Source organism: Pongo pygmaeus, chromosome 10 (genome assembly GCF_028885625.2).
Source record: "Pongo pygmaeus isolate AG05252 chromosome 10, NHGRI_mPonPyg2-v2.0_pri, whole genome shotgun sequence".
NCBI classification, from domain to species: Eukaryota; Metazoa; Chordata; class Mammalia; order Primates; family Hominidae; genus Pongo; species Pongo pygmaeus.
Window position 1 is genome coordinate 1,113,306 of NC_072383.2, and position 26,456 is coordinate 1,139,761.

A 26,456-nucleotide genomic window follows, 5' to 3' on the forward strand; every position below is an offset into this window, starting at 1 on the left:
GCCATACTTATTTTGCGTCCTGTTGGGAATAAACTGAAGTTAAATTACTGACATTTTGCATATTATCTCAAATCATTTTTTAAGGACCTGTAAAACAGAATAAGGTGAATCCTAATTTGCTAGATGCAGATTTCTTGTAGCTATTTTTGATTCCTGCAGGCTGCTCTGATTTGCTACTTGAGGAGGAAAGCTGATTTGGGGGTTTTCTTTTTGTCTTGGTTCTAGCACATGCAGATGACGATCCAGGCTCTCCAGGATGAATTGCGGATCCAGAGGGACCTGAATCAGCTGTTTCAGCAGGATAGTAGCAGTAGGACTGGCGAACCTTGTGTAGCAGAGCTGACAGAGGAGAACTTTCAGAGGCTTCATGCTGAGCATGAGCGGCAGGCCAAAGAGCTGTTTCTTCTTCGAAAGACATTGGAGGAAATGGAGCTGCGTATTGAGACTCAAAAGCAGACCCTAAATGCTCGGGATGAATCCATTAAGAAGCTTCTGGAAATGTTGCAGAGCAAAGGACTTTCTGCCAAGGCTACCGAGGAAGACCATGAGAGAACAAGACGACTGGCAGAGGCAGAGATGCACGTTCATCACCTAGAAAGCCTTTTGGAGCAGAAGGAAAAAGAGAACAATATGTTGAGAGAGGTATGTGACTACATTTTTAGTTTTATGATTTATTGGTAATCTTTTTTTTCCCTGATTAATCAGCATCTTGGCCCCAGTGAATCTACGTGCTCTGCTGTGGTAGTGGAAGAGAATTTCATCTTTTGTATTTAAGTGCGTCACTGATTTCTATTCTGATTTGCCCTGTTGTATGGAATGACATTGTCTGGTATGTATGCTGGCTCAATGACTTTCTGGGTCTTTTCTCTCCTGCTCCCCTGATTTTGAGAGTTCATTTGTTGTTAAAGGGGTAAAAAATTACTTGATTTTTCACTCATCTCTAGATCTGTTCGTAGAGACAACAAACACAACAAAACCAGAATCAGAGTAGCTAACCATTGCTCAATTTAAAAATATTAATAAAAGAGAGTAAGCGGTTATCTCAGCTTATGTGTGCTTATAAAAGTCCTTGGCAGCAATAATGGATATTTGCCCTGTGGTTGCCATGGAAACTGTTGCCTTGCTGTAAAAGATACGTGATAAAAATCATTGGCTGCCATGGAGGCATAGCTGGAGAGAGTGATGTAGAGACACAGTGTTACTTATTTTTAGCTGACCTAGGTGACTACTGATAATTTTTTACTCTTCTAAATAATGTATCATTTTAAGAAGGCGTAAAGGAAGAAACCATCTTATATTGAATTAAAAAATTAATAGCCATAATAACTTTTCTATATATAGTTGGACTTCAGGTAGTTTTCACTTTTGGGCAGGGGAAAATAAATCCCCAACCTGTGTTAGTGTGAGTCTGAATAATTCCTTTTTAAATGAAATGTGAGGAAGGAGGTTAAAAAAATGGCATATTCCCAAAGCAGCAAAATAATAATTTTAAAAAATACTTCTAAATTTGTAGGTTGTTCTGTAATTTTTCCTTTTGTAAAAAGTCTGAAATCTTTATTAACAGTGAGGACATTTTTATTTTTGAAGTAGAACATCATTGTTTTTTAAAAAACATGATGTTATTACACTGGAAATCCGTTGTAGTAAAATTAGGAAATAGATTAACAAAAACTTATAACTCAAGGTATTGTTACCTAGTAATAATTATTAACTTATGTACATGCTTCCAGTCATTTTTTTTAATTTTAAATTTTTATTATTTTTATTTTTAGAGATAGGGTCTCACTCTGTCACTCAGGCTGGAGTGCAGTGGCATGATCATGGCTCACTGCAGCCTTGAAATCCTGGGCTTAGGTGAGCCTTGTGCCTTAGCCTCCCTAATAGGTAGGTCTACAGGTGCATGCCACCATCCATTGTTAATTTTTAAATTAAAATATTTTGTAGAGACAGAGTCTCCCTATGTTGCCTAGGCTGGTCTTGAACTCCTGGCCTCAAGCAATCCTCCCTCCTTGGCTTCTGAAAGTGCTGAGATTACAGGCAATATGCCTATGCCTGGCCCATTATTATTACTATTGTTGTTATTATTATTATTATTATTATTATTTGTGACAGAGTTTTGCTCTGTCCCAGGCTGGAGTGCAGTGGCGTGGTCTTGGCTCATTGTAACCTCTGCCTCCCGGGTTCAAGCTATTCTCCTGCCTCAGCTTCATGAGTAGCTGGGACAACAGGTGTGCACAAGCTAATTTTTGTATTTTTGGTAGAGACAGGGTTTCGCCATGTTGGCCAGGCTGGTCTCGAACTCCTCACCTCAGGTGATCCACTTGCCTCTGCCTTCCAGAGTGCTGGGATTACAGGCGTAAGCTACTGCACCCAGCCCCATTTTTATTATTTATACATTCCTTCATTATTTCTGTTTCTTTTTTTATCTTACAAGGATGGAATACTGTGCATCAGCACTGTTCAGTAAGACTTTCTGGGTGGAGTGCTAATTAAGTTGGGAAGGGGATTTTATAACAGGGTAAGTGTCCTTTAGGAGGTGCCCTTTCAGTGGAGATCTGAAGAGAAGAAGCCAGCTTTGCCAAGTAAAATAATTTCATGAAGAAGCATTAACAGTTTTAAAGATCTCATAGGAAGGAGTTTTGAGGAAACAGGAGGGAGGCTGGAGGGCAAGAACATACTGTATAAGGGGAAGACTTAATAAGATGTGAAATTGGAGAGGTAGCCAGAGTCAGATTCACCCATCACATATTTATTGGACACCAACCATGTGCACAGCACTAAGGATATAGCAGCAAACAAATCCATGCTGTCTTTGAGAAAAAGTACCTGCCTTTATGATCCTTGCAGATAATGCAACAATTTTATTCAACATGGGAGAGAAAACCATTCCACTGTTGAATCAAGGGAGTGACACAATCTGATTTAGCTTTTAAAATTTACTTTGGTTGTGCTGAGAATAAATGGAGGAAGGAGAGAAGAGTGAACAAGGGAATATAGTAAGGAATTTAACTGCTATAATCTAGGTTAGGGGAATGGGGACTTGAAATGATTGCTGGAGATGTATAGAATATCACTAGCATATCAGGAAGCACAAAGAATTATGGGCTGGCAATGCTAGGGTATCCAAAAATTTCATTAGTTATTGAATTGTTGTCCATCTTTTAAAAAAACTGGCATTTAATCAATTCTTTTTTTTTTTTTTTTTTTTTTGAGATGGAGTCTCCCTCTGTTGCCCAGGCTGGAGTGCAATGGTGTGATCTCGGCTCACTGCAACCTCTGCCCCTTGGGTTCAGGCGATTCTCCTGCTTCAGCCTCCCGAGTAGCTGGGATTACAGGCACCCATCACCAGGCCCAGCTAATTTTTGTATTTTTAGTGGAGACGAGGGTTCACCATGTTGGTCAGGCTGGTCTTGAACTCCTGACCTCGTGATCCACCCGCCTCAGCCTCCTAAAGTGCTGGGATTACAGGTGTGAGCCACCGCACCCGGCCCGCATTTAATCAGTTTAAAAGTCAAAACTTTCCCTGTTTTAACAATGAAATTGAGTTAAGTGTTAAGACTTGGTGTCGTGTTAACAGTCTCTATCAGCAAAGCAGCAGTCCAGGTATATTTGTTTGCCCATGTATTCACAAATATAATCATGTCCATTCATTTTATCATCATTTCAGCTGAGGTATGAGCATTGTTGGCATTTCCCATGTTAACTTTGTTGTTCAGTGTTTCTGCATAAATATTCTGTGAATCAGCATTGAAACAAAATTACTGGGTATGGAGAAGGTTATGAAAACAGTTTATGATGGTATGTGATTAAACTTTGTTTAAATAAGTTTAAAAAAACTAACTCTTGCAATCAGTATTAAGTAAAAATTCTAGGGCAGGTGCAATGGCTCACGCCTGTAATCCCAGCACTTTGGGAGGCCAAGGCGGGCGGATCACCTGAGGCGAGGAGTTCGAGACCAGCCTGGGCAATATGGCAAAACCCTGTCTCTACTAAAAATACAAAAATTAGCTGGGTGTGGTGATGCACGCCTGTAATCCCAGCTCTTTGTGTGAGGCTGACACATGATAATCGCTTCAACCCAGGAGGCAGAGGTTGCAGTGAGCCAGGATTGCACCACTGCACTCCAGCCTGGGCAACAGAGTGACACTCTGCCTCAAAAACAAACAAACAAACAAAACCCTAAATTTATGATAAAGTTTTGTGTCATGATTTATTTGGAGGCATTTCCACTATTTCTTTTCAGCATGTACAACAGTGGTGTGTCTTATAATCAGTGGCATCTTAGATTTGATGAAATAAGATAGCATTAAAATGGCATTTGTAGCTATTAATAACATTTGTCATTAGTTTTACATTTTCTTTATTAACATGATTTTCTAGATAGCAGGTAAATAATTCTCCCCCTAAAAAGCCGAAAGGTAAAAAGTAAGATTTCAATGAAGCATTATATTTTCTGTTTGTACTCAAATCACCTTGTTGTGTGACTGCTTATTCTTAGATTTTGTATTATTTTGCTGTAGCTCCCTTCATTTGATTGATAGAAGAGTGGGGACATCTCTTGGACAAATGCTGAATTACAGGCAAGACTTGGTTAGTGCTGGGGGCTTAACAGGTGATTCTGTTATACACCAACATTTGAGGCCCCAACTTTGGTTTTCAGTCTGCTAGCAGAGGATACCTAAGTTGGCTGTGGAATTTTTGGGTCTTCAATCCATATGCATACCAAACATTGTCTATAGGCCAACTAAATAATATATTTCAGCATGTGCTCCTACTTATTTAAATGCTGGTAGATGCTATTGTGATTAATAAACTACAACTTTGTTTTAAAACATTATTGCAGCCTACTAGTTTTTTGTCTGTATTTTAATCAACAAACCGTATTAGTACAACTGCTATCGTGTTAGGTTTGCGGAAATCTTTGAGGTTAAAAGTGCTAATATTTGAATATGTTCTAGGCTAGGGAATTCTGAATCTAACTAGCATATCTGAGGACTGCTTGTCAGTTTGTCAGTATTACTGGCAGTTAGAAGGTATAAGCAGAGGAGATTAGAGAAAAAAAGAAACGTATGTATATGTTTATGTATATCTAAATATATATATTTTTCTATATATAAATGTATATTTTTCTATATAAATAAATATATAAGTTTTTCTATATATATAATATATAAACATATATATTATATATTTTCCATATATATAGAAAAACATATTTATATATATATAGAGAGAGAGAGAGAGAGAGAGAGAGAGAAACATAGAAAACGAATAGGAATTTAAATTTTTTTTTTTTTTTTTTTTTGAGACAGAGTCTGGCTCTTTCGCCCAGGCTGGGGTGCAGTGGTGCGATCTCGGCTCACTGCAACCTCCGCCTCCTGGGTTCAAGCAATTCTTCTGCCTTGGCCTCCTGAGTAGCTGGGACTACAGGTGCCTGCCACCATGCCCGGCTAATTTTTGTATTTTTAATAGAGATGAGGTTTCACCATGTTGGTCAGGCTGGTCTCAAACTCTTGACCTCAAGTGATCCTCCCGGCTCGGCCTCCCAAAGTGCTGGGACAACAGGCATAAGCCACCACGCCTGGCCAAAAAAGAAAAAGAAATTCTTAGTTTGTCTTTTGTAGCAATTTTGGAAGATGAGAACAATTACATACCTTACTTATTTAAGTTATTCCTCCTCTCTTTTTTTTTTTTTTTTTTTTTTTGCAACGGAGTCTTGCTCTATCGCCCAGGCTGGAGTGCAGTGGTGCGATCTCGGCTCACTGCAACCTCCGCTACCTGGGTTCAAGTGATTCTCCTGCCTCAGCCTCCCAAATAGCTGGGATTACAGACGTGTGCCACCACACCTGGGCTAATTTTGTATTTTTAGTAGAAATGGGGTTTCACTGTATTGGTCAGGCTGGTCTCGAACACTCCTGACCTCAAGTGATCTGCTGGTCTTGGCTTCCCAAATGCTAGGATTACAGACGTGAGCCACCGTGCCTGGCCCTTCCTCTCCTTTTTAAATTACATCATTTGTCCTTCATTTCCATTTTGACAAGGTGACATTTTCTCAGCACACTGCTATTACCAGAGATGGTAATGGGTTCAGGTACAATGGTGTGTGACACTGGGCAAGTTAAGATACGAAAAAGTGGTAACAGTTCTTTCCATTTACCCTCCCTTCTTTTTTATTTCTGTCTCTGCTGTGTTGTGAGTATGATAAATTCAGAAATTGAATCTGTGAAGGGACTTCCCAAACAATGTGGAGCTTTCTATCCTTGAACCAAGGGTGCTGAGGGCTAAGATTTGAAACTTGAAAAAAAATTTTCAGACATAAGTTTTACTTTTTAGTCACACATACTTTCTCTCAGGTGTGCAAGTAAAAGTTGACTTACGAAGAAACAACTAGGGAAAAGGAGAATTATTAAATTTTGTTTCTCAGGCATGGTGGCTCATACCTGTAATCCCAGCACTTTGGGAGGCTTAGGTGGGCAGATCACTTGAGGTCAGGAGTTCAAGATCAGCCTGGCCAACATGCTGAAACGCCGTCTCTACTAAAAATGCAAATATTAGCCAGGCATGGTGGTGCATGCCTGCGGTCCTAGCTACTTGGGAGGCTGAGGCAGGAGAATCGCTTGAACTCGGGAGGTGGAGGTTGCAGTGAGCCGAGATTGTGCCACTGCACCAAAAAAAAAAAAAAAAAAAAATTGCTTCTAACTTGTTTATTTTCTAACTATAAATTAGTCATTATTCTTTAGTTATTTAATGAGAGAAAATGAACATATTTCCTATGGTCTACCACAGTTGAAAGTATATTATAGCAACATTAAATGGACTAAGACAAAAAAAGACAAATAGATATAACAAGATTCAGATAATTGTACCTCTAATTTTTTCAAATGAAAATTTTCAGCCCAAAAGGAGTGAAATAAAGTGACCAAATAGCATATTCTACTTCTTACACTTCTTTGAATAGTACTTCTATTTCCAGTCTTCTCTCTTTATTGACAATGCGGGAGGCATAGGCTTGATGTGCCTGATGGGAAAGGGGAGCTTATCAGCTCACTGACTGGAAGATGTGTTCAGAGTGAACTGTAAGGTGCAGGCTTCTGAATGGGAGTTTGTTTTGAGCAATGGGTTTTAAAACATCTTTGTAGAAAAGCTTTATGCCTATGGATGGTTTAAAATACACCCCAATTCTTTATTGTATGCAGGGAAGGATTTTTTTTTTTTTTTTTGAGATAGGGTCTGACTTTGTCACCTAGAGTGCAGTGGCGTGATCTTGGCTCACTGCGGCCTCCACCTCCCAGGCTCAAGCAGTCCTCCTGCCTCAGCCCCCCCAGGTAGCTGGGACTACACATGAGCACCACCACACCCAGCTAGTTTTATGTATTTTTCATAGAGATGGGGTTTCACCGTGTTGCCCAGGCTGGTCTCGAACTACTGAGCTCAAGTGATCTGCCTGCCTTGGCTTCCCAAAGTGTTTGGATTACAGGCATGAGCCACCGCACCCAGTCAGGACTTTTTATTCAAATAGATTTTTCTGTTTTCTTTACATTTTGCTTGTGTGCTTGCTAGGGCGTAGAAATGAAATTACAGTAGTTTCACCTTAAAGTGAATCAGTTTGGAATTACCGAATTACCGATTTGGAATTAGGTAATGCTCAAGAGGAGAAATCAGATGAAATAAGTTGAAAATCTAAATTGTGTGTTATTTTTTAAAAAATGCAGTTTTAATATTTTCAAGTAGATATAGAAATGCCAAATAAAAATGTTGTAAAGTATAGGTTATAAAATTTTGTTAATAAATGAAGATTGTTTACAGTTAGCAGAGTTCATTTTATTTTTACTCAGACAATTTAAAGTTTGACACTCATTTATTGAACAAATACTATTAAATATCTACTGTGTGCCCCATCGATCACCTTGTAGTGTGTAGAACAGATTCAACGTGGACAAAGTAGGCTGGGAGGAGGCTGTGACGAGTTTGTCGTTTTAAGGCAGGCGAGAGATTATTATGGCCTAAACTAATTAATGTGTTAGGTGTTGGGATGGAAGAAAACAAATAATTTTAAGAGATTTTAAAAACTCTTTTTTGATACAATATGGAACACGTGTAAAAAATAGAATAAAACAGGTGTATAGTTAAGTAAGTTACAAAGTAAGCACCCTCATGAACACTACCTAGGTCTAGAAATAGAACTTTCACAGCCACCCAGAAGTCCTGTACGTGAACCAACCCAGCCAGAACTCTCCCTTCCCTCTAAAAGCAACCAGTATTCTGGATTTTGTAGTTATCATGCCTTTGCTTATTATACTTATCACATCTGATCCTTAATGTCACAGTATTGTTATATTGTATTATATGTTAATATCATTCCTAGGTATCATCCCTAAGAATTATGACTTTGTTCTGTTTTTCAAAAATATGCTTTAAATCTCTTAATTACAGATTTGCCCTTAATTCCTCCTTTTTTTTTCTCATGCAGTTTGAGCATTTCTTGGTTTATTAGCTGGAATGACAATTCCATCATCTTTGTAATATCCATGTTTATTTCAGTGGAATGACTTGTCTCCTGCTTATAGGTCATATTTTCCTACTTCGGGTGTATAGAATTTGTTGTATGATGGACATTATGGACACAAGGTGATTGAGTATCTGGATTTCAGTATCTTCCTTAATGAAGGGTTGTTTTGTCTGGCAAGAGTTAATTTACTTGGGGATTAACTTGATCCTTTCAAGACTTGCTTTTAAACTCTGTTAGGGCTGGTTTAGAATAGCCTTTTCTCTAGGCTACATCAGCTCTACTCCTAAGCTTGACCTTTTAGTGTCTCTACTAAATGCCTCTGCTGTTCTCCCCACTATTTGGAACTTGAATTTTTCCCAGCCCTATGGGGTTCAGGTAGTTGCTCAACTCATGGCTAGAGAGCTGATAGTTGCTCTTTCTCCAGTAGCTCTTGATCTTACCTTGTGGAGGCTTGCCCTATACATGCATGACTTAGTATTTGGCCAAAGACTCAAGGGGACCCTTGTCAGGTTAGACAGTGCTGCTTTTCTGGTGAGCTTCCTTCTCTGTGTTTTTTTTGTTTGTTTGTTTGTTTTTTTTGAGACACAGTCTCACTCTGTTGCCCAGGCTGGAGTGCAGTGTCGCGATCTCGGCTCGCTGCAACCTCTGCCCACCAGGTTCAAGCGATTCTCCTTCCTCAGCCTCCCGAGTAGCCAGGATTGCAGGTGCCCGCCACCGTGCTCAGCTAACTTTTGTATTTTTGGTAGAGACAGGGTTTTGCCATGTTTGCCAGGCTGGTCTCGAACTCCTGGCCTCAAGTGATCTGCCCGCCTTGTCCTCCCACAGTGCTGGGGTTACAGGCGTGAGTCATGGTGCCCAGACCTCTGGTATTTTGCAAATTTTCACACATTAATGGGAACCTTACTCATTAAACTGTCTTTGGAGCTTTGCAAGACTGTTGTTCTTTGTTTGGGCGTCCACTCCCTACGCCACCTACTGGACATATCTGGGCCATCACCTTGTTTATTTTCTCTCAAGGATCATAGTCCTGTACTGCTTGTTATCCAGGGTCTGAAAACAGTTATTTCATGCATTTTGTTTAATTTTATGATAGTTTATGACAGGAGGGCCCGTCTCACCTTATGGTCAAAGTGAGAAGTATAATGGTAAATTTATTGAAAGATTTAAAGCAGATTAATGCCATGATTTGTGGATATTTTATCAAGATCACCCTGGTGCTCTCTTGAAAATAAACAAAGGAGGTGGAAGAAAGCTAACTAGAGGCTGTTGCAAACTGGACTGGAAATGGGGTGAAATGGTTAGACTCAAGAAATACTTTCGCACGAGAACAATTAGGACCTGCTGTTGACTTGGTTATGGGAAATGGAGATCAGGAGGGGGAAAAGGAGAGCTCTGGTGTTTGGCTTGAGCCACTGGAATGGCAGTGCTATTTACTGAGACAGAGAAGACTCATCTCTCATCAGAGTCACCAGATGAGGGGTGAGACTGAAGAAGAGGAAATCAAGAATTTTTTTTGATAAAATGTGAGTTGCCTGTTAGACATCTAAATAGAGATGCCAAATGGGCAGTTGGATGTATGAGTCCTGAAATCAGAGCAGAGGGCAGGCCTAGAAATTCATCAGCATTTCCATTGTATTTTAAACCATGTAGTAGATTAGAGAGTTTAGATGGAAAAGAGAAAAAGGTTAGAACTGATCACCTGGTCACTGGTCTAATCTACACCCGGAGGTCTAATTTAGAAGGAAGAACCTGTGAAGGAAACAGAGAAGGTGCAATTGGAGAGCGAGAACTAAAAACAGGAGAGTGTGATGTCATAATAGTCAAGAGAAAACAAGTATCTAGGAGGGATTGGACCGTTGCTTTGAATGCTTCGGAGAGTTCCAGGGAGATGAGGACAGAAATGTGTTCATTAGAGTTGGTAACTTAGAATTCGTTGGTAGTCTTGATGAGTTGTTTCAATGGAGGGGTAGAGAAAGAAGCCAGATTAGGCTGCTTTTATGAGGTAAAGGGATCTTGTATGTCTGAAATATTTTAAAATTAATTAAAATAAAAAGTGAATGGGAGAGGGAGAGGAAGAAGGAGAGATAGCAGGTGTGGACCAGCTGTCTTCAGGGTAGGTATTTGAATGCGTTGGAGTTCACAAAGACTCTGCAGTGGTGTGTGGGCAATGCGCAGGGCAGTTTCAGATTCTCAACGCCCACATGTCATTCTCTGGATTTTAGTTGGCCGAAAACATACCTGTGAGATCATCTTTCCCCTCCCTTTTTATGGTTGCACTTTGCCCACTCTAACTCCTGGTCGCCCTTCAGCTCTCAGGTGTTGCTTAGGAAACTTTACAAGATCCCAAGACTACGTCAGGATCTCCTCATTACTCTTTTATAGTATTGTGGATATTTTCTTTATAACACTTTTTACATATGAATTATACAGTTACTTAAAAATTATTTTCTTCATTTATTTGACAAATATTTGAGTACTATCATTGTACTGTGTATTGTTCTGGGTGCTGATATACATCAGATAATAAAAAAGAAAAATCCCTGGGATAGGAGAGACAAACAATAAACATAAAAAAGGAATATGCTAATAAGCAGTTATAAATACTAAGAAAAAAGTAGATCTGGGTTAGGGAGATTGGGAGTGTATATTAGAGTCAAATCGTAATTAAAAATGGTGTAGTAAGGATGAGCCTGCTTGAGACTTTGATTTTTTTTTTTTTAGACAGAGGCTTGCTCTGTCACCCAGGCAGGACTGCAGTGGCACCATCTGGGTTCACTGCAACCTCCACCTCCTGGGTTCAAGCCATTCTCCTGCCTCAGCCTCCCCAGTAGCTGGGATTACAGGTGCGCACCACCAGGCCCCGCTAATTTTTTTGTATTTTTAGTAGAGATAAGATTTTACCATGTTGGCCAGGCTGGTCTTGAACTCCTGACCTCGTGATCCACCCGCCTTGGCCTCCCAAAGTGCTGGGATTACAGGCATGAACCACCGCTCCCGGCTGAGACTTTGACTTTTGAACAGACTTCAACAGTTAAGGGAAGGAGAGAGCCTGTCAAAGGAAGCAGTGAGTGAAAGGCCTTAAGTCAAGAGGGTGACTGACATGTTGAGGAAAAGCAAAGGGGCGAGTCTGGCTGGAGCCGACTGGATGAGAGAGAGGAGTATAAGAGATGAGGCCAGAGAGGTAACAGGGCCGGATCATGTAGCGCCTTCTAGGTCAGCATAAGGACTGTGACTTTTACTGTGAGTAAAACGAGAAGCTTTTGATAATTGCCAGCATGTTTTGACTTCTGTTTTAAAAAGATCACTCTAGATGCTCTATTGTGAATGGTGAGATAGATTTGGGAGACTGTTGGTGTAATCCAGGCAAAAGATAATGGTGACTTAGAGCAGTGTGACAGTGGAGGTGGTTAAGTTTCAGGATATATTTTGAAAATGGGAAGAGCAGGATTTCCTGATGAGTTGGATATGGGTGTAAGAAAATAGAGACTCCTATGTTTTTGGTTTGAACAACTGGCTGGATGCATACCATGAATCAAGGCAGGATGAATGAAGCAAGTTTAGAGGGGAGGGCCAGGAGGTCACTTGTAGATGTGTTAACAGTGGGGCAGATATTCGATACTCCAGGAAAGCAAAGGTACATACAAGTATGGATTTCAGTAGGAGGTAAACATTTCAGAGTTATCAGTATGTGCATGATACTGAACGGTAAATACCAAGGGAATGAGTATAGGTGGAGAAGAGAAGACTACAAAGGACTGATGCTTGGGACACTCCTGAGGAGTTGGGAAGAAAAGGAACCAGTAAGATGGGAGGAAAAGCTTAGAGTGGAAGAGAGTAGAATAAGGAAGAGGGATTGAGCAGTTGTGTAAAATGCTGCTGATAGATCAAGTACAGTGACTGAGGATGCATCATGGGTGCTAGCAATGTGGAGGTGGTCAGTGACCCTGATTAATTGCGTAGATGATTATTTGATTAAACTCTATTTTTCCTATTAAAGCTTCCATGATAAAAGGGACCAAATACGTTATTTCTCATTATTATATCTCCAAAACTTAGTTCCTGGAGTGCATAAATGGGATAAATACATAGGTCCCAGAGCCTCTGGGAGGACTAGAGAACTGGGCTCCGAAGTTATGTAGACAAGAATAATGCCTCGAATCAATCATACTCCTATATTGGTTTAGTGATGACACTGCTGCGTGGCACAGGCATGTTAGTGTGTTACGCCGACATCACTGACACTGCTCACCACCACTGGAGCCTCTGCTGTTGGTGTGTCTGGAAGCCTGAGATAGCTGCTGCCTCTGCCACCCATTGCTGGAATTGTCTGTAAATATTCATGTCCTGGCTTCTTCATGTCGCAAGATTCTGTTTCAAAGTACGTGACGAATGTGTCTGAGGTGATTAGATCATGTACCTGGGCTTTAATCACAAGAAAGGCTGGGCAACAAATATGTGGCATTTTCAGTTTCTGTTGTGGGAGGTAGACTCTGCTTTAAAATGTGGAGTTCCCACACATACTAAGGAGGTCAGATATCACACGGTGAGGAAGAGTGCTGGATGCCTGCCACAGTGCAAGATAAATAGATTTTGTGGGGTATACGTGAAAAGGTAATAGTTGAAACCACAGGATTAGGGAAGGGCTATTTTGCATGGTTATTTGTACAGGTTGTTCACCAAACAAGAGCTTCCTGCTGATGGAGCATGTAGGCCCTAAAATTCAGCCTGTGCTTCATGGTGATGTTGCATCTACCCAAGAAGGGTTGCTTTTTTTCTAATTCACATAAAGTTACTCTGTGGATTAGTGAAGGCTTTGGATTCAGGCTATAGAATCCAGATGTTCCGAGGACAGGAATTTAGAAAATGTCTGCAGGTAGGAAAGGAAAAGGGTGGAGAATAAGAATTTAGAGCTAGGATAATTCTTTAATGGAAGCCAGGTGAAAATTTTAAAGATGTTCCTTCTTTAACTTAAATTTTTTTTTTTTCCGGTACCAGCTAGAGTTTGCAAAGGAGGTGAACTGACAATAGCCATTAGGTTTAGAAAGAAGGAGGTTTTTTATTTGCTATTTTAGATCGTGTGGTTCAGTGGAGAGGTGAGGATAGAAACTGGCTGATCATTCATTCATTTATCATTCATTCCTTCATCTAACAAAAGAGGAACAGATAGAGAGGAGAAGTAATATTTAATGACTGCTTACATATCAGACAGTGCCTGAGGAATACAGAAGACAGTTTCTATCCTTAAAGAGTTCACAGTATGGTATATTAGAGAAGAAAAATTATTGCTAATACAGTGGGGTAAGTGCTAATGGAGCTATGTAAGCTGTGTAGCATGCTGTATGAGAAATAGGAGGTGTACAAAATTCAGCACAGGAGTAGGAAGGGACTAAAATATTTCCTTTCTAGCTAATTCTTGAACGTTTGGTAGCCATTTCATTCATTCAGTATTCATTCCTTAAATGTCTATTAAGCGCTTACCAGTGTGGCAGCTACTGTTGTAGGTGCTTTGGATCCATCAGTGAATGAATGAAACAAAGATCTTAGCTTTTGTGGAGCGTACATTCTCGTAGAGAATAATAAGTAAACATAATAAATCATAAAATGTGTTAGAGGTTAAGTGCTATATACAAGAAGAAGGAGAGCGAAGTAAAGGGGAAAGGACACATGCATTCTTTTTTGGCTGTGTTAAATTTTAAAATAAGGTGTAAATTATACTGAAAACATGGAACATTCATTTTGTTATGAAAAATTTCAAACCTACACAAAAGCAGTAAGAACTGCATAATGAATCTCAGATACTAATCACTCAGATACACCAGTTTCGAAAATTTTGTCACACTTCCTCCATGTATCCTTTTTTCTTTTTCCTCTTTTCTTTACCAAAGATTTTAAAGCCAGTCCCTGGCATGACGTCATTTTCCTCTGCAGACTTTAATATGCATCTCTAAAATATATGGACATTTTTCTTGCATAATGACAATGGCATTATCACAACAACTAAACCTAATACTAATACAAAAGAGGCATTTGAGCCAAGACTGAAAGGAAGTGAAGTCTTCCCCTAGCAGCTTGTGCAAAGGGCTTAAGGATCAGGAGCATGCTTAGCATATTTGAGGAGCAGCAAAGAGTCCAGAGTGGCTAAAGCATGGAGACCCAGGGAAGGACGATGAGATGAGGCCTTTGCAGGCTACCGAGAGGACTTGGACTCTACTTTGAGTCGAATGGGGAGCCATGACAGGGTTTTCAGCAGAGGACTGACAAGGATAACTTTATGTTTAAAAGGGTCACTTGAAGTGTTCCATTAAGAATACACGGTAGTGGAGCAAGATGAAGCAGAGCTCAGTTAGAAGGTTGTTATGGATTAAAAGGTATATTTCTGTTTAGTGGTTCATTCCAGGTGGTGGCCGTGGAGATGGCAAGAAGTGCTTGGATTTGGGGTATGTTTTGAAGCTAGAGCTAACTGGATTTTCTGACTGCAGCCTGAGAGCAAAAGGAAGGCATTAAGAAGACTCATAGGTTTGTGGCCTGAGTAACAGGAAGGATGGAGCAGGTTTGGGGGCACCATCAGGAGTAGAGATGACATCTTGCCATGTTGCCCAGGCTGGTCTTGAACCCCTGGGCCAAAGTGACCCTCCTGCCTTGGCCTCCCAAAGTGCTGCGATTACAGGTGTGAGCCATCACGCTTGGTCAGGAGTTGAGTTTTGAGCACGTAGAGTTTGAAATGTTTGTTGGACATGAAAGTGGGATGACTAGGTGGATAGTTAAAGCTGGAAGTAGGGAGAGAGGCAGCAGAAAGCATTCATCTCTGTATTCCCTGGATTCCCAAGAGCCTGTCCCCAGGGTACTTCGAAGTACTGACTGATTTATTTAGGGACATTCACAGAGTCTGACAAGAAAATCACTGAGGTGGTTCAGTAACCCGGAAGGCTCTGATATCCCTTCCTTCCTTTTCTATCCTGAACTCAGTAAAATTTGGGTAAAAAAAAAAAAAAAAAAAGCTATGTTTTTCTGACATTTTCTGAACCTGAACTACTCAGGAAACTTGTTCAACAGTGTCATCTTTTTCTTCCTAACTGTAGCACCACTAGAGAGAGAGCTTCATCGTAGGTAACCAGGTGGTTGTTATTCTGGGGGTGGGTGCCGTGGAAAGGATGTTGTCAGTACAGATTGCTTTCCATAGCTGCAGTCAGCAATGCAGACTGATTGTGATGGTGTTTATTTCTCCTTTTAAAAGGGAGCATTTCTAATCCCCTTTTTGGATCATTTGGAATTCTGATTACGTTTCTCGGAGTTATGTGGAAGATTGACACACAACCTGAGGATGTGAAATCATAGTTTCAACTGTTATGGTAGCTGGCGTCTGTGTGACTGATTGTAAATAACTAGGTGTTCAGAGATAGGGATCCTCCTATGCCTGCATGGTTGAGTGAGCCTGAATGCAGTCTGTGGATTGCCTGATTCACAGGGAAAGGTTGGTAACACAGAAGGGGTCCGTGTCTCATAAGGCTGTAGTGATCTTTTGCGTACATCGGCTCTCGCTCCTCTTTGAAAAAAATGAGAGTGAACAGGAGAGCACTGAATCTCTTTTTGCCTCTTTTCTACAGGAGATGCATCGAAGGTTTGAGAATGCTCCTGATTCTGCCAAAACAAAAGCTCTGCAAACTGTTATTGAGATGAAGGTAAGTGAGAATCTAGTAAAGAATCTTATGAATCACCTTATACTTTTAAGTGATCAAAAACTTCCATGTGTGAGTGTTAGGAAATGGCATGTAATAATATTTCACTTATTTGGAGATTAAGAGTGAGAATCAATGAAAATGACATCTTAAAAGAATTTCAATTTTATTTCCTTTCACTTGTAGACCATAATTCAAATTGGACCAAAAAGAGTTGAACAGAATTTCTTTAAATCAGCTATTCGCAAATGTCTTGGTCTCAGGAGCCCTTTATTCTCTTAAAGTGACAGACTCACTTCCTTCATTTTAAGAAAATGTCTGCCAGATACCAGATCTGGGTAACCATAGCTTGTCAATTGTTCTTTCAAGTAAAAATAGTGTTCTGTGAAGAAAATAACTGAATTCAGTTTACATCTCAAAGCAACACACGAGTCCTGTGCTTAGGGACAGCCATCGTATTTCAGTATGCAGCTTCATTCCATTTGTCACACACAATATTAAAAGTATGTGTTGAGATTTATTATTTTTATTTTTTATTATTTTTTATTTTTTATGTTTATTTTTTGAGACGGAGTCTCGCTCTGTCGCCCAGGCTGGAGTGCAGGGGCACAATCTTGGCTCAGTGCAAGCTCCGTCTCCCGGGTTCACGCCATTCTCCTGCCTCAGCCTCCCAAGTAGCTGGGACTACAGGCGCCTGCCACCACGCCTGGCTAATTTTTTGTATTTTTAGTAGAGATGGGGTTTCACCATGTTAGCCAAGATGGTCTCAATCTCCTGACCTCATTATCCGCCCGTCTCGGCCTCCCAAAGTGCTGGGATTACAGGCGTGAGCCACCGCGCCTGGCCGAGATTTATTAAAAGTAATGCTTTTTACTGCTTCTTCAAGGACAGTCTTAAATGAAGTAGTCTTTTAAAAATTTTATTTCTTATTTTTCATTTTTTTCCTACAAGTACTTGACGTGACAAATATTAATATAATGACTACAAGTATGGTTTGATGCCATTGCCTTGATTTATGTTAAGGCACTAGCAGTTTTGCCCATCATTGCTTTATATCTTTAGTGCACACGGTGGAAAAGTCAGGTGACATCATGGTATTATTATAAAATAGTTTTGATCATACATACTTTGTGAAAGGGTTGAGGGTACCCTGAGGGTTCCATAGACCATCCTTTGAAAACCTCTGCCTTAAGTTAATGAATATTTAGAAATCTTTAGGCTGTTCAGTATAGTGATTAAGAACTTGCTTTCTAAGTTAAACTCCCTGGATTCAAAATCTTGCTTCATTTAACCAACTGTAAGATATGGAGCAAATTACCTATGCCTCAGTTTCTTTATCAACAAATGGTGATAGTAATAGTACTCATCCAGTGGGTCGTTTTGAGGTTTAAATTAGTTAAACCATGTAAAAACACTTTGAACAGGACCTAGCACATAGTAAACATTCAATCCATACTAGCTGTTGCTGCTGTTATTTTTGTTAACAATCTATTCTTTCTCATAAAAGCTCTTGTAGTTAGGGACCTCCCCTCACAACTACTTCTTCATATCCTCTAGAAAGCTCAATACTGTGTTTTGCATTGTGGGCCTTCATTTAATATTTGTTGATATGACAAGAATATTTAGTTAATGGCATATAAATAATTTTATGTAAATAGATACTTCTGAAGTAGTTATGGAAACTGTTGTCTTAATTTGGATGATTTCCTCTTAAAACTTTATATTGTATACATCTTTATTCTCGGTGGGGAAAGGATTTACCAAACAAATTCCGGATTAGTGGATTCTGGGTTCTTTGTAGTTAATTGGTAGTCTTGAGTATAATCTTGTAAAGGGACTTTATAATCGTTCAGTTGCATGGTTTTACCCTTTTCACATTCACCACAAGTTTGTCGTGTTATTTCCTGATCCCTGTTAACACCTAAGAATAAAACACATGAATGTACCTATGTTCACAAAATTATTTGTTTAACCACCTTTTGACCGAATGAGGACGAGTAATAGTATTACTTGCTGGCAGTGGATGCATTTTAAGTTGTGTGAACCTTCAGCCATTCTGCTAAGGAGAAAGATTCTGGTGGCCCAGTGGGGTCAAGAGGATGTGATGCTGAAATCACAACAGAAATAGCTGTGTTGCTGAGAATGTGGCATGCGCTTGAGAGAATTACGAAAATCTAGAGTAGTCTTTAGGGAAAATAGGGAAGAAAGATGATTGAAGTAAAAGAGCCCAGTAATCTTGAAGGTGAAGCAATTTTCTTTGCCCTCTCCTCTTTCGCCTCTTCTTCCTCCTCCTCTTCTTCCTCCTCCTCTTCTTCCTCCTCCTCTTCTTCCTCCTCCTCTTCTTCCTCCTCCTCTTCTTCCTCCTCCTCTTCTTCCTCCTCCTCTTCTTCCTCCTCCTCTTCTTCCTCCTCCTCTTCTTCCTCCTCCTCTTCTTCCTCCTCCTCTTCTTCCTCCTCCTCTTCTTCCTCCTCCTCTTCTTCCTCCTCCTCTTCTTCCTCCTCCTCTTCTTCCTCCTCCTCTTCTTCCTCCTCCTCTTCTTCCTCCTCCTCTTCTTCCTCCTCCTCTTCTTCCTCCTCCTCTTCTTCCTCCTCCTCTTCTTCCTCCTCCTCTTCTTCCTCCTCCTCTTCTTCCTCCTCCTCTTCTTCCTCCTCCTCTTCTTCCTCTCTTTCCTCTTCTCATCCCTTCTCCCACCATTTTCCCTCATTCCAGCCTTTCCTCCTTTTCTCTTTCTCTTCCTCCCCTGTCTCTACTATTTGTTTGTTTGTTTGTTTGTTTTTCCTTGACCAGTGGAGGAACAGGGAAGAATTACTGTACTGCTCTAGGGTTAGAGTTTTGCTGAGATAGATAAAGCAGAGTGAGTGATTGGGATGCAAATGAATTGAGGGTGATGATGACAGAGGAGTTTGGAGGTTGGTCCTGGACTGTACCCTGGATATGGAAAGAATAAAATTCAGGTGGACTGACAGGTTGGGAGAAAATGTAAAAGTTAGGAAAGTGGAATTCTCTGTGAGGTTGAACAGGAAATCATCAGAGTGAGGGTGTGACAGGCCAGAGGAAGAGAGTTCTGGATGATGATAGGATCCAAAGGACAGTCCTAGAAACTGGGTCACCGAAATGGACTGGAGGATGAGATCATTGCAATTAAGGGCGTCAAGGAATTCTGACGTTGCAGTCCTCAGATTATCGTAGGAAGGTGATTGAAGGGGATATTGTAAGCCAGGTGCCAAAGACTTCCAGAAATGGGCAGGAGTGATTGAGAAGTCCCTGGATGGCAGCAATGGGGAGGGTAGAGTGAAAAGGAGCATGGGCTTTCCATAAAGGGAAACAGCCTTGAGGAACTGGGAGAACGTCAGCCCTTTCCCCTGCTCCTTTGTGGTGTTGGGGTGTTATTGGCCTTCACTGGAGGGAGTTCATGGGGAAAAGGTTGAGAATTTGGGCAATTTGACAAAGGGCAGAGGATTTCAGTAAGTCCAGTGGGACTGGTTGGTCAATGATGGAAGGGCCAGGGCTGGGGAAGTACAGAGTAGTAAAGTGAAAAGGAATTTATTTATTTAAATATTACACATTCTAGGAATAAGAAACCTGATTGGAATGACTCTCCTCAAACCCAGCATTGGTACCTGTTGGGTTGGTGCTAGAACTAGTTGAGAGTATCAGGCCTTAATTTTGTGGCCCGATTTCCTTGGTAGGTTCTTTTTCTGGTCAGTCAGTACCTGCCTCCTGGTGTTCAGAGCTGGAGTCATGATCCCTTTTTGGGAAGAAGGTTTTATGGCTCATGATTTGGTAGTGAGGGTGCTAATTTGTCAAAAGCTGCCTTTGTCTGTGTTTAGGGTAGGAGAGAAGATAGATAATATTTTTTAAGGGCCTTGTAGAGACTTTCTAGAGGCTCTGTACAGGTTCAGGCTGCCATGTGATGTACAGAGTTGGAGTTCTTACCTGGGACTAAATTGTCTTGAGTGGAGCCCCAGTGCTGTGGAGATACACTTCCCTCTTTCAGCTGGTCCAGTTTCATTACCACTCAGGCTAATGACAGAGGAGAACTTACATTTAACTTCCACTTTCTTTCATTTGTAGGCTAGTCATATGCTTATGCCTAGTATTTTAGTCTTTTTTAAGGGGCTGTGTTCTGATATTTCCAGAGAAATTTTATAGCAATCTTAAAAGTGAATTTTCAGGTAGTGCAATTGAAGTAGTACTTTTTATGGGTCAGTCATTCCACATGAGTAAATAAAAATCCTGGTTTAGGTATAGAATGACTCTGATTGTGTTAATTCAGTACGATGGCTTTTGAACAGATACATTTTAAGTTTAATTTGAATGAATTTATAAAAGACAGTTTTCGTTGGGATATTTTTAAAGGTCATGTGATGAGCAAGACAGAGGAACACATCCTCTCTTCTCCCCTCCCTTGAACCTGAAAATAGCTAGGTGTAGTTTTCTCAGTATAAAGCCTTAATCTCTCTTATCTTCATGCTCTGAGAATTAAGGAGACTTAATCAAGAAATTATTGAGGTAAAGTAGAAAAGGAGTTAATTTCAAAATAGCTTCCAAAGGAATGGTTTATCTAAAACTCCAAGTGAAATAAAGCTACACTTAATTTATGCTCTTTAAGGTCTCTATTTCTTTGGTGAGTAAGCATATGCAGCTACAGATACATAAAACTATTTATTCCATGTAGGAGTCTTTCTGTAATTCATGACATGTAAAGTAGTCTGGGGAGAAACTAGGTACTGCGACAAACAAAATCAAGAAATCGAATATGAAATAATGTTCTATTGGAAGGTGATATTTGTGGTAGAGATGATGATTTATAAGGACAGTGATTTAAAACATTATGAATTATTTTAAATGTATGAAGTATAGACAATAAGGATTTCTAACATGATAAATAACTTAATTATTCCCCCATTTTTCTGCAGTGGGATGTTATGTAATTTTTATTATTACACATATAGCTATACACGTTACTGTATAAATCTTTGAAACCCTCTTACTTTGTTCCCCTCCTTTGGGGCATAATATGTTTTTTAGGGGTCACCAAGTAAAATGATAAAATATTAGAACTAGAAAAAGCTTTACTATTAATATTGGAAATTTTTTTCACCAGAAATTTGTAATTTCTGATGTGAAGAAATTTTAACCAGTTTTTCATTGCATTTACTTCTTCAGTAATTTAGTAATCATTTTCAACTTTAATTTAAAGGATGCAGAACTGGAGGCAGTCATAGAGGAAAAATCATACTGTGGATATGAGTGCTTCTGCTCCTACTCAAATGGTAAAGGACGTATTTTAGAAGGAAGGCACTGGCCGGGCATGGTGGCTCACGCCCATTAGCCCACCACTTTTGGAGGCCGAGGCAGGTGGATCACGTGAGGTCAGGAGTTTGAGACCAGCCTGGCCAACATGGCAAAACCCTGTCTCTACTAAAAATACAAAAATTAGCTGGGCGTGGTGGTGCACACTTGTAATCCCAGCTACTTGGGAGGCTGAGGCAGGAGAACTGCTTGAACCCAGAGGCAGACGTTGCAGTGAGCTAAGATTGCGTCACTGCACTAGAGCCTGGGCGACAGACTCTGTCTCAAAAAAAGGAAGCAAGGCACCAATTGCCAGACAGCATTTTTTCTGTATATTTGTCTATCTTTATTAAATGTAACTTCTTTAAATATCATGTTATTCAGCTTTTCTGGGTTTTTGTGAATACTTCAATCACTAAATCTTCCATTGTCTTCAGGATTCAAAAATTTCCTCTATGGAGCGTGGGCTCCGAGACCTGGAAGAGGAAATTCAGATGCTGAAATCGAATGGGGCTTTGAGTACTGAGGAAAGGGAAGAAGAAATGAAGCAGATGGAAGTGTATCGGAGCCATTCTAAATTTATGAAAAATAAGGTAATGGCGTGTGAGACTTTTGATTCTTAAAAGGGGTTTGAAAAATCGATGCATATTTTTTACTTCTCTAGTGATGATAAAGCCATATTTTACACTATTTTATCAGGTTTCAGGGAAGAATACTTTTAGTACACTTCTTTCAAATGAAACTTCTCCAGAATTAAAGTCAGAATTACTGACATAGATAGTTATTACAAGTTTTTACTTACAAAGACAGTTCTCTGTATGAGGCTACATACGTATTGTCACGGTTTAACTTTTCATATCTATTAGTACTTCCGAAAAACTTCCAGATGAGTTTTTCTCACTATATGAAACATCAAGTTCTTTACCTCTTGTGAATTATTTAAAAAGTCAAAACCCTAAGAGGCTTGAGATGGAGTTTCGCTCTTGTCACCCAGGCTAGAGTGCAGTGGTGTGATCTCAGCTCACTGCAGCCTCTGCCTCCATGTTCAAGTGATTCTCCTGCCTCAGCCTCCCGAGTAGCTGGGATTACAGGTGCGTACCACCACGCCTGGCTAATTTTTTGTATTTTTTGTAGAGATGGGGTTTCACCATGTTAGCCTGGCTGGTCTTGAACTCCTGACCTCAGGTGATCCACCCACTTCGATCTCCCAAAGTGCTGGGATTACAGGCGTGAGCCACCATGCCCAGCCCTAAGAGGCTTTTTAATGAAATGGGTTAAATGAAGTTATGTTTCCCCTCCAAATACAGTTCTGTAAAGGAAAGCCCTTTCTTTGCCCTATCCTGTGGGGAAGATCCACTTGCTGTCAGGTTTATTGCTTCCCACGTGCACTTCAGGTGTAATATGACAAAGATGGATACCACCAAGACCTATCAGTCTGTGTTTATAATCAGTCACAGTGTTCCTTCCTTGTATCCAAAGTCATTTAGTTTGATTCTGTAAACTATTTAGGCAAGTTGGAGGATTTAGTTTATCACAATTATCAATTTACCCGTTTTGTTGTGGTTTAATTAAACATTATGGTTGTAATTATAAAGTTTTAGCCAGAAAATAAGTGTTTTCCCCCTTTATTTGCCAGTTGTATTCTCCAAGTTCTTAGAAATGAAAACTGAAACATCCCAGTAGTGTGAAGGAATGATAACATCACTTCCCCTCCAGTTTCTGGCTTCTTGCCATGGTGCCCATACCTGGCATATAAGTCTACAGAATACTCCTCTGCTACCTTCAGACTCTATTATGAATTATTTCTACTACTTTCATTTCAGTTTTAGAAGTTAAAAACTCACATACGCAACTTTTTTTTTTCTTTTTTGAGACGGAGGTATGCTTTGTCGACCAGGCTGAATGGAGTGCAGTGGTGTGATCTCGGTTCACTGCAACCTCCGTCTCCAGGGTTCAAGCTTCAGCCTGCTGAGTAGCTGGGATTACAGGCGCCCGCCACCATGCCCAGTTAGTTTTTGTAGTTTTAGTAGAGACGGGTTTCACTATGATGGCCAGGCGGGTCTCGAACTCCTGACCTCAAGTGATCCTCCTGCCTCGACCTCCCAAAGTGCTGGGATATAATCATAGGTGGGAGCTGCTGCGCCTGGCCTCACATAACCAACTTTCTATTAGTTTGGGTTTTTCACCCTAATTTGAGAACAAGACATAGTGCAGTATGATCTGTGTTTATGTTTTTCATTTGTTGATTAGCACATTCCAGTCCACTGTGGGGTAAAAAAAAACCTGTGAACTTAGAGAAACTACCTATGGCTCTTTGAAGAGGGAATGAGGGGAACAGATTTGATTGTATTATATAAGTTATTGTTATTTCCAGTTACCATTCTGCCTCAAAAGTAGATAAGAAGAAGACCTAAGTTGACACATAAGTGAAAAAGAATAATAATGTCGTGACAGGTAGAACAACTGAAGGAGGAACTAAGTTCGAAAGAGGCTCAATGGGAGGAGCTGAAAAAGAGAGCGGCTGGTCTTCAGGCTGAGGTCTTTGCCGTAAGATTTACCTCTTTGTGTGCAGTGACCCCACAGTGGGACCCTGCTAGCTCTATGGCTTCTGGGCGGCTTACCCTTTCATTCTCTGTGGTTGGCAGCTTTGCCCATTACTAGCACTAACCAGCCTGCTCTGCTCTTTAACTGACTCCTGTTCACTAGTTTGACCCACATGTCACTTTGTGTGCAGTGAGCCTTCACATGTTCTGGAAGCCTTGTACCTGGTACTTTATTGTTGCTTTTGTCACTCTATGGATGGTATTTCAAAGCCTGTTTTTTTCTCAACCCCTTATTGTTGGTTTATATGAATGGCGGCCTTCTTTTCTTCCTAGGTACAAGAATATATGCAGTTGTTCTAGGTCCATCACCTAGAGTTTATTTGAATTTGAAACTCTTGAGTAAAGTGCTTTACCTTCTTATGTAGACATTATCTTTAAGTCTCCAGTGAGTGATTTTGCCACAAATGTTACTTTCTTTAGGACAGATGTATAGAAAGTATTTATCTAGTAAATTAAAATTACTAAGAGACTTATTTCAGGTATCTAAATCTAGTTCAGTATTCTAATGGACTTAAAATTTCAATTCAGAACATAATAAAATACAGTTGGCCCTCCATATCTGTGGATTTGCATCTGTGGGTTTAACCAACTGTTTTTTATTTTCAGGGTAAAAAAATGGATGTTGTGTCTGTATTGAACATGTACAGGCTTTTTTCCCATGTCATTATTCCCTAAACAATACAGTATGACAACTATTTACATAGCATTTACATTGTATTAGGTATTACAAGTAATCTAGAGATGATTTAAAGTATACTGGAGGATGTGCATAGGTTATATGCAAATTCTACATCATTTTGTATCAGGGACTTCAGCACTCATTAATTTTGGTATCCAAGGTGTGTCTTGGAACCAGTCCCCCATGGACCCATTGTTACCGAGGGATGGCTGAATAATAAAGTAGCTAACACTTGCACACTTACTATAAACATTTTATAACGTGCTGAGTTAGACATATTATCAACTCCAAATTATAGATGAGGAAACTGAGGTAACAGAATGGTGCCTAGGAAAACACAGCTAGTAAGAGGCAGGATTTGGTTTTATACAAGCAGTCTTCTTCCACATACTGCTTACAAGTTCTTTACTGACCTATACTAGGCTGTGCACACATTTGTCAAAGTGTCAGCAAAAACTGCTTCTGAAAATAATTGTGGCTAAGACTAGAATAAAAAAATATAGCATTTAAAAAACCAAACTTGGGCTACTTTGGTAGATTTGCTATTTATGGTCCACTTTATAGTAGATATTAAAAAGGGAAATATTTTGGTGGAAAGGGTCTAATTTGGTTTATGGAAACCATATATTGGCTAGAGGGAAGGTTGATCGATAACTTCCTTTTTAAAATAGCTACTATTAGTAATTTCTGCATTGAATCAGACAACAGGCTAAGCACATTTCACGCTTTATTTTATTGAATCCATAAACAGTACAGTGGCATTCATATAATTTCTCCTTATTACTGATTAGGAAACTGATTAGGAAAGTAATTATTCAGGGACACAGAGCTAGCTTAGTTCTGATGTGTGATTGTCTGCAAAGCCTTGTGCTCCTAAGCTTTGTATTATATTTGCTTCCCCTTTATAATCTCTTCCCTTCTCAGTCTTTAAGGAAAATTTGTGCTTCTAAACTCTGCTTTTCTTTTCTTTTTTTTTTTTGAGACAGAGTCTTGCTCTGTTGCCAGGCTGGAGTGCAGTGGCGAGATCTCGGCTCACTGCAACCTCTGACTCCCTGGTTCAAGCGATTCTCCTGCCTCAGCCTCCTGAGTAGCTGGAATAACACGCATGCCCCACCATGCCCAGCTGATTTTTGTATTTTCAGTAGAGATGGGTTTCACCGTGTTGGCCAGGCTGGTCTTGATCTCCTGACCTTGTGATCCACCTGCCTTGGCCTCCCAAAGTACTATGATTATGGGCATGAGCCACTGCACCCCGGCCTAAACCCTGCTTTTCATTTCTTTCTTTCTTAGTCTTTAAGGTCAATATAGCGTGATTTGAAGCTTACTTAATAATGCAGATGATGACGAAACAGATTTTTATATTTATTTTTGACCACATGATTGGAGATAGCTGGAAATTTGAATAATCTTTAAGTCATTGTTCTTTAGCTGAGAAAATGGTAACACTTTGAACATCCCCAAAATATTAATTCATATAACAAATGTGTTTTTGTTACAATCAGTGTGTTAGGGAGTGGAATAGTATTAATGGGTTGTTTTTATTGGTGAAGGGATATCATAAAAGACTCCACGTTGTTACAGTGTGTGGTAACTCTTGGGTACATACTATTTTGCAGGATGAATATAGCCACCGTTTAAAATTATCTTCCACTGATGTTTTTAGTATCCTCAGGTACTTTGTATACAGTAAGCAT

The 26,456-nt window shown here is 40.0% G+C and overlaps 1 protein-coding gene across 16 annotated transcripts in view; it reads left to right on the forward strand.

The window, feature by feature from the left end:
* Window positions 1-26,456, forward strand: part of ERC1 (ELKS/RAB6-interacting/CAST family member 1) — a 511,134-nt gene that overhangs the window by 93,021 nt on the left and 391,657 nt on the right. For 7 of the 16 annotated variants that reach the window (XM_063672287.1, XM_063672291.1, XM_063672285.1 and 4 more), the window contains 4 exons: window positions 226-642; window positions 16,114-16,188; window positions 21,918-22,073; window positions 23,935-24,027. In XM_063672287.1, the coding sequence (XP_063528357.1) occupies window positions 226-642; window positions 16,114-16,188; window positions 21,918-22,073; window positions 23,935-24,027 (741 nt within the window). The remainder of the gene's footprint in view (window positions 1-225; window positions 643-16,113; window positions 16,189-21,917; window positions 22,074-23,934; window positions 24,028-26,456) is intronic. The other 9 variants (XM_063672288.1, XM_063672292.1, XM_054442652.2 and 6 more) reach the window with 2 other exon arrangements.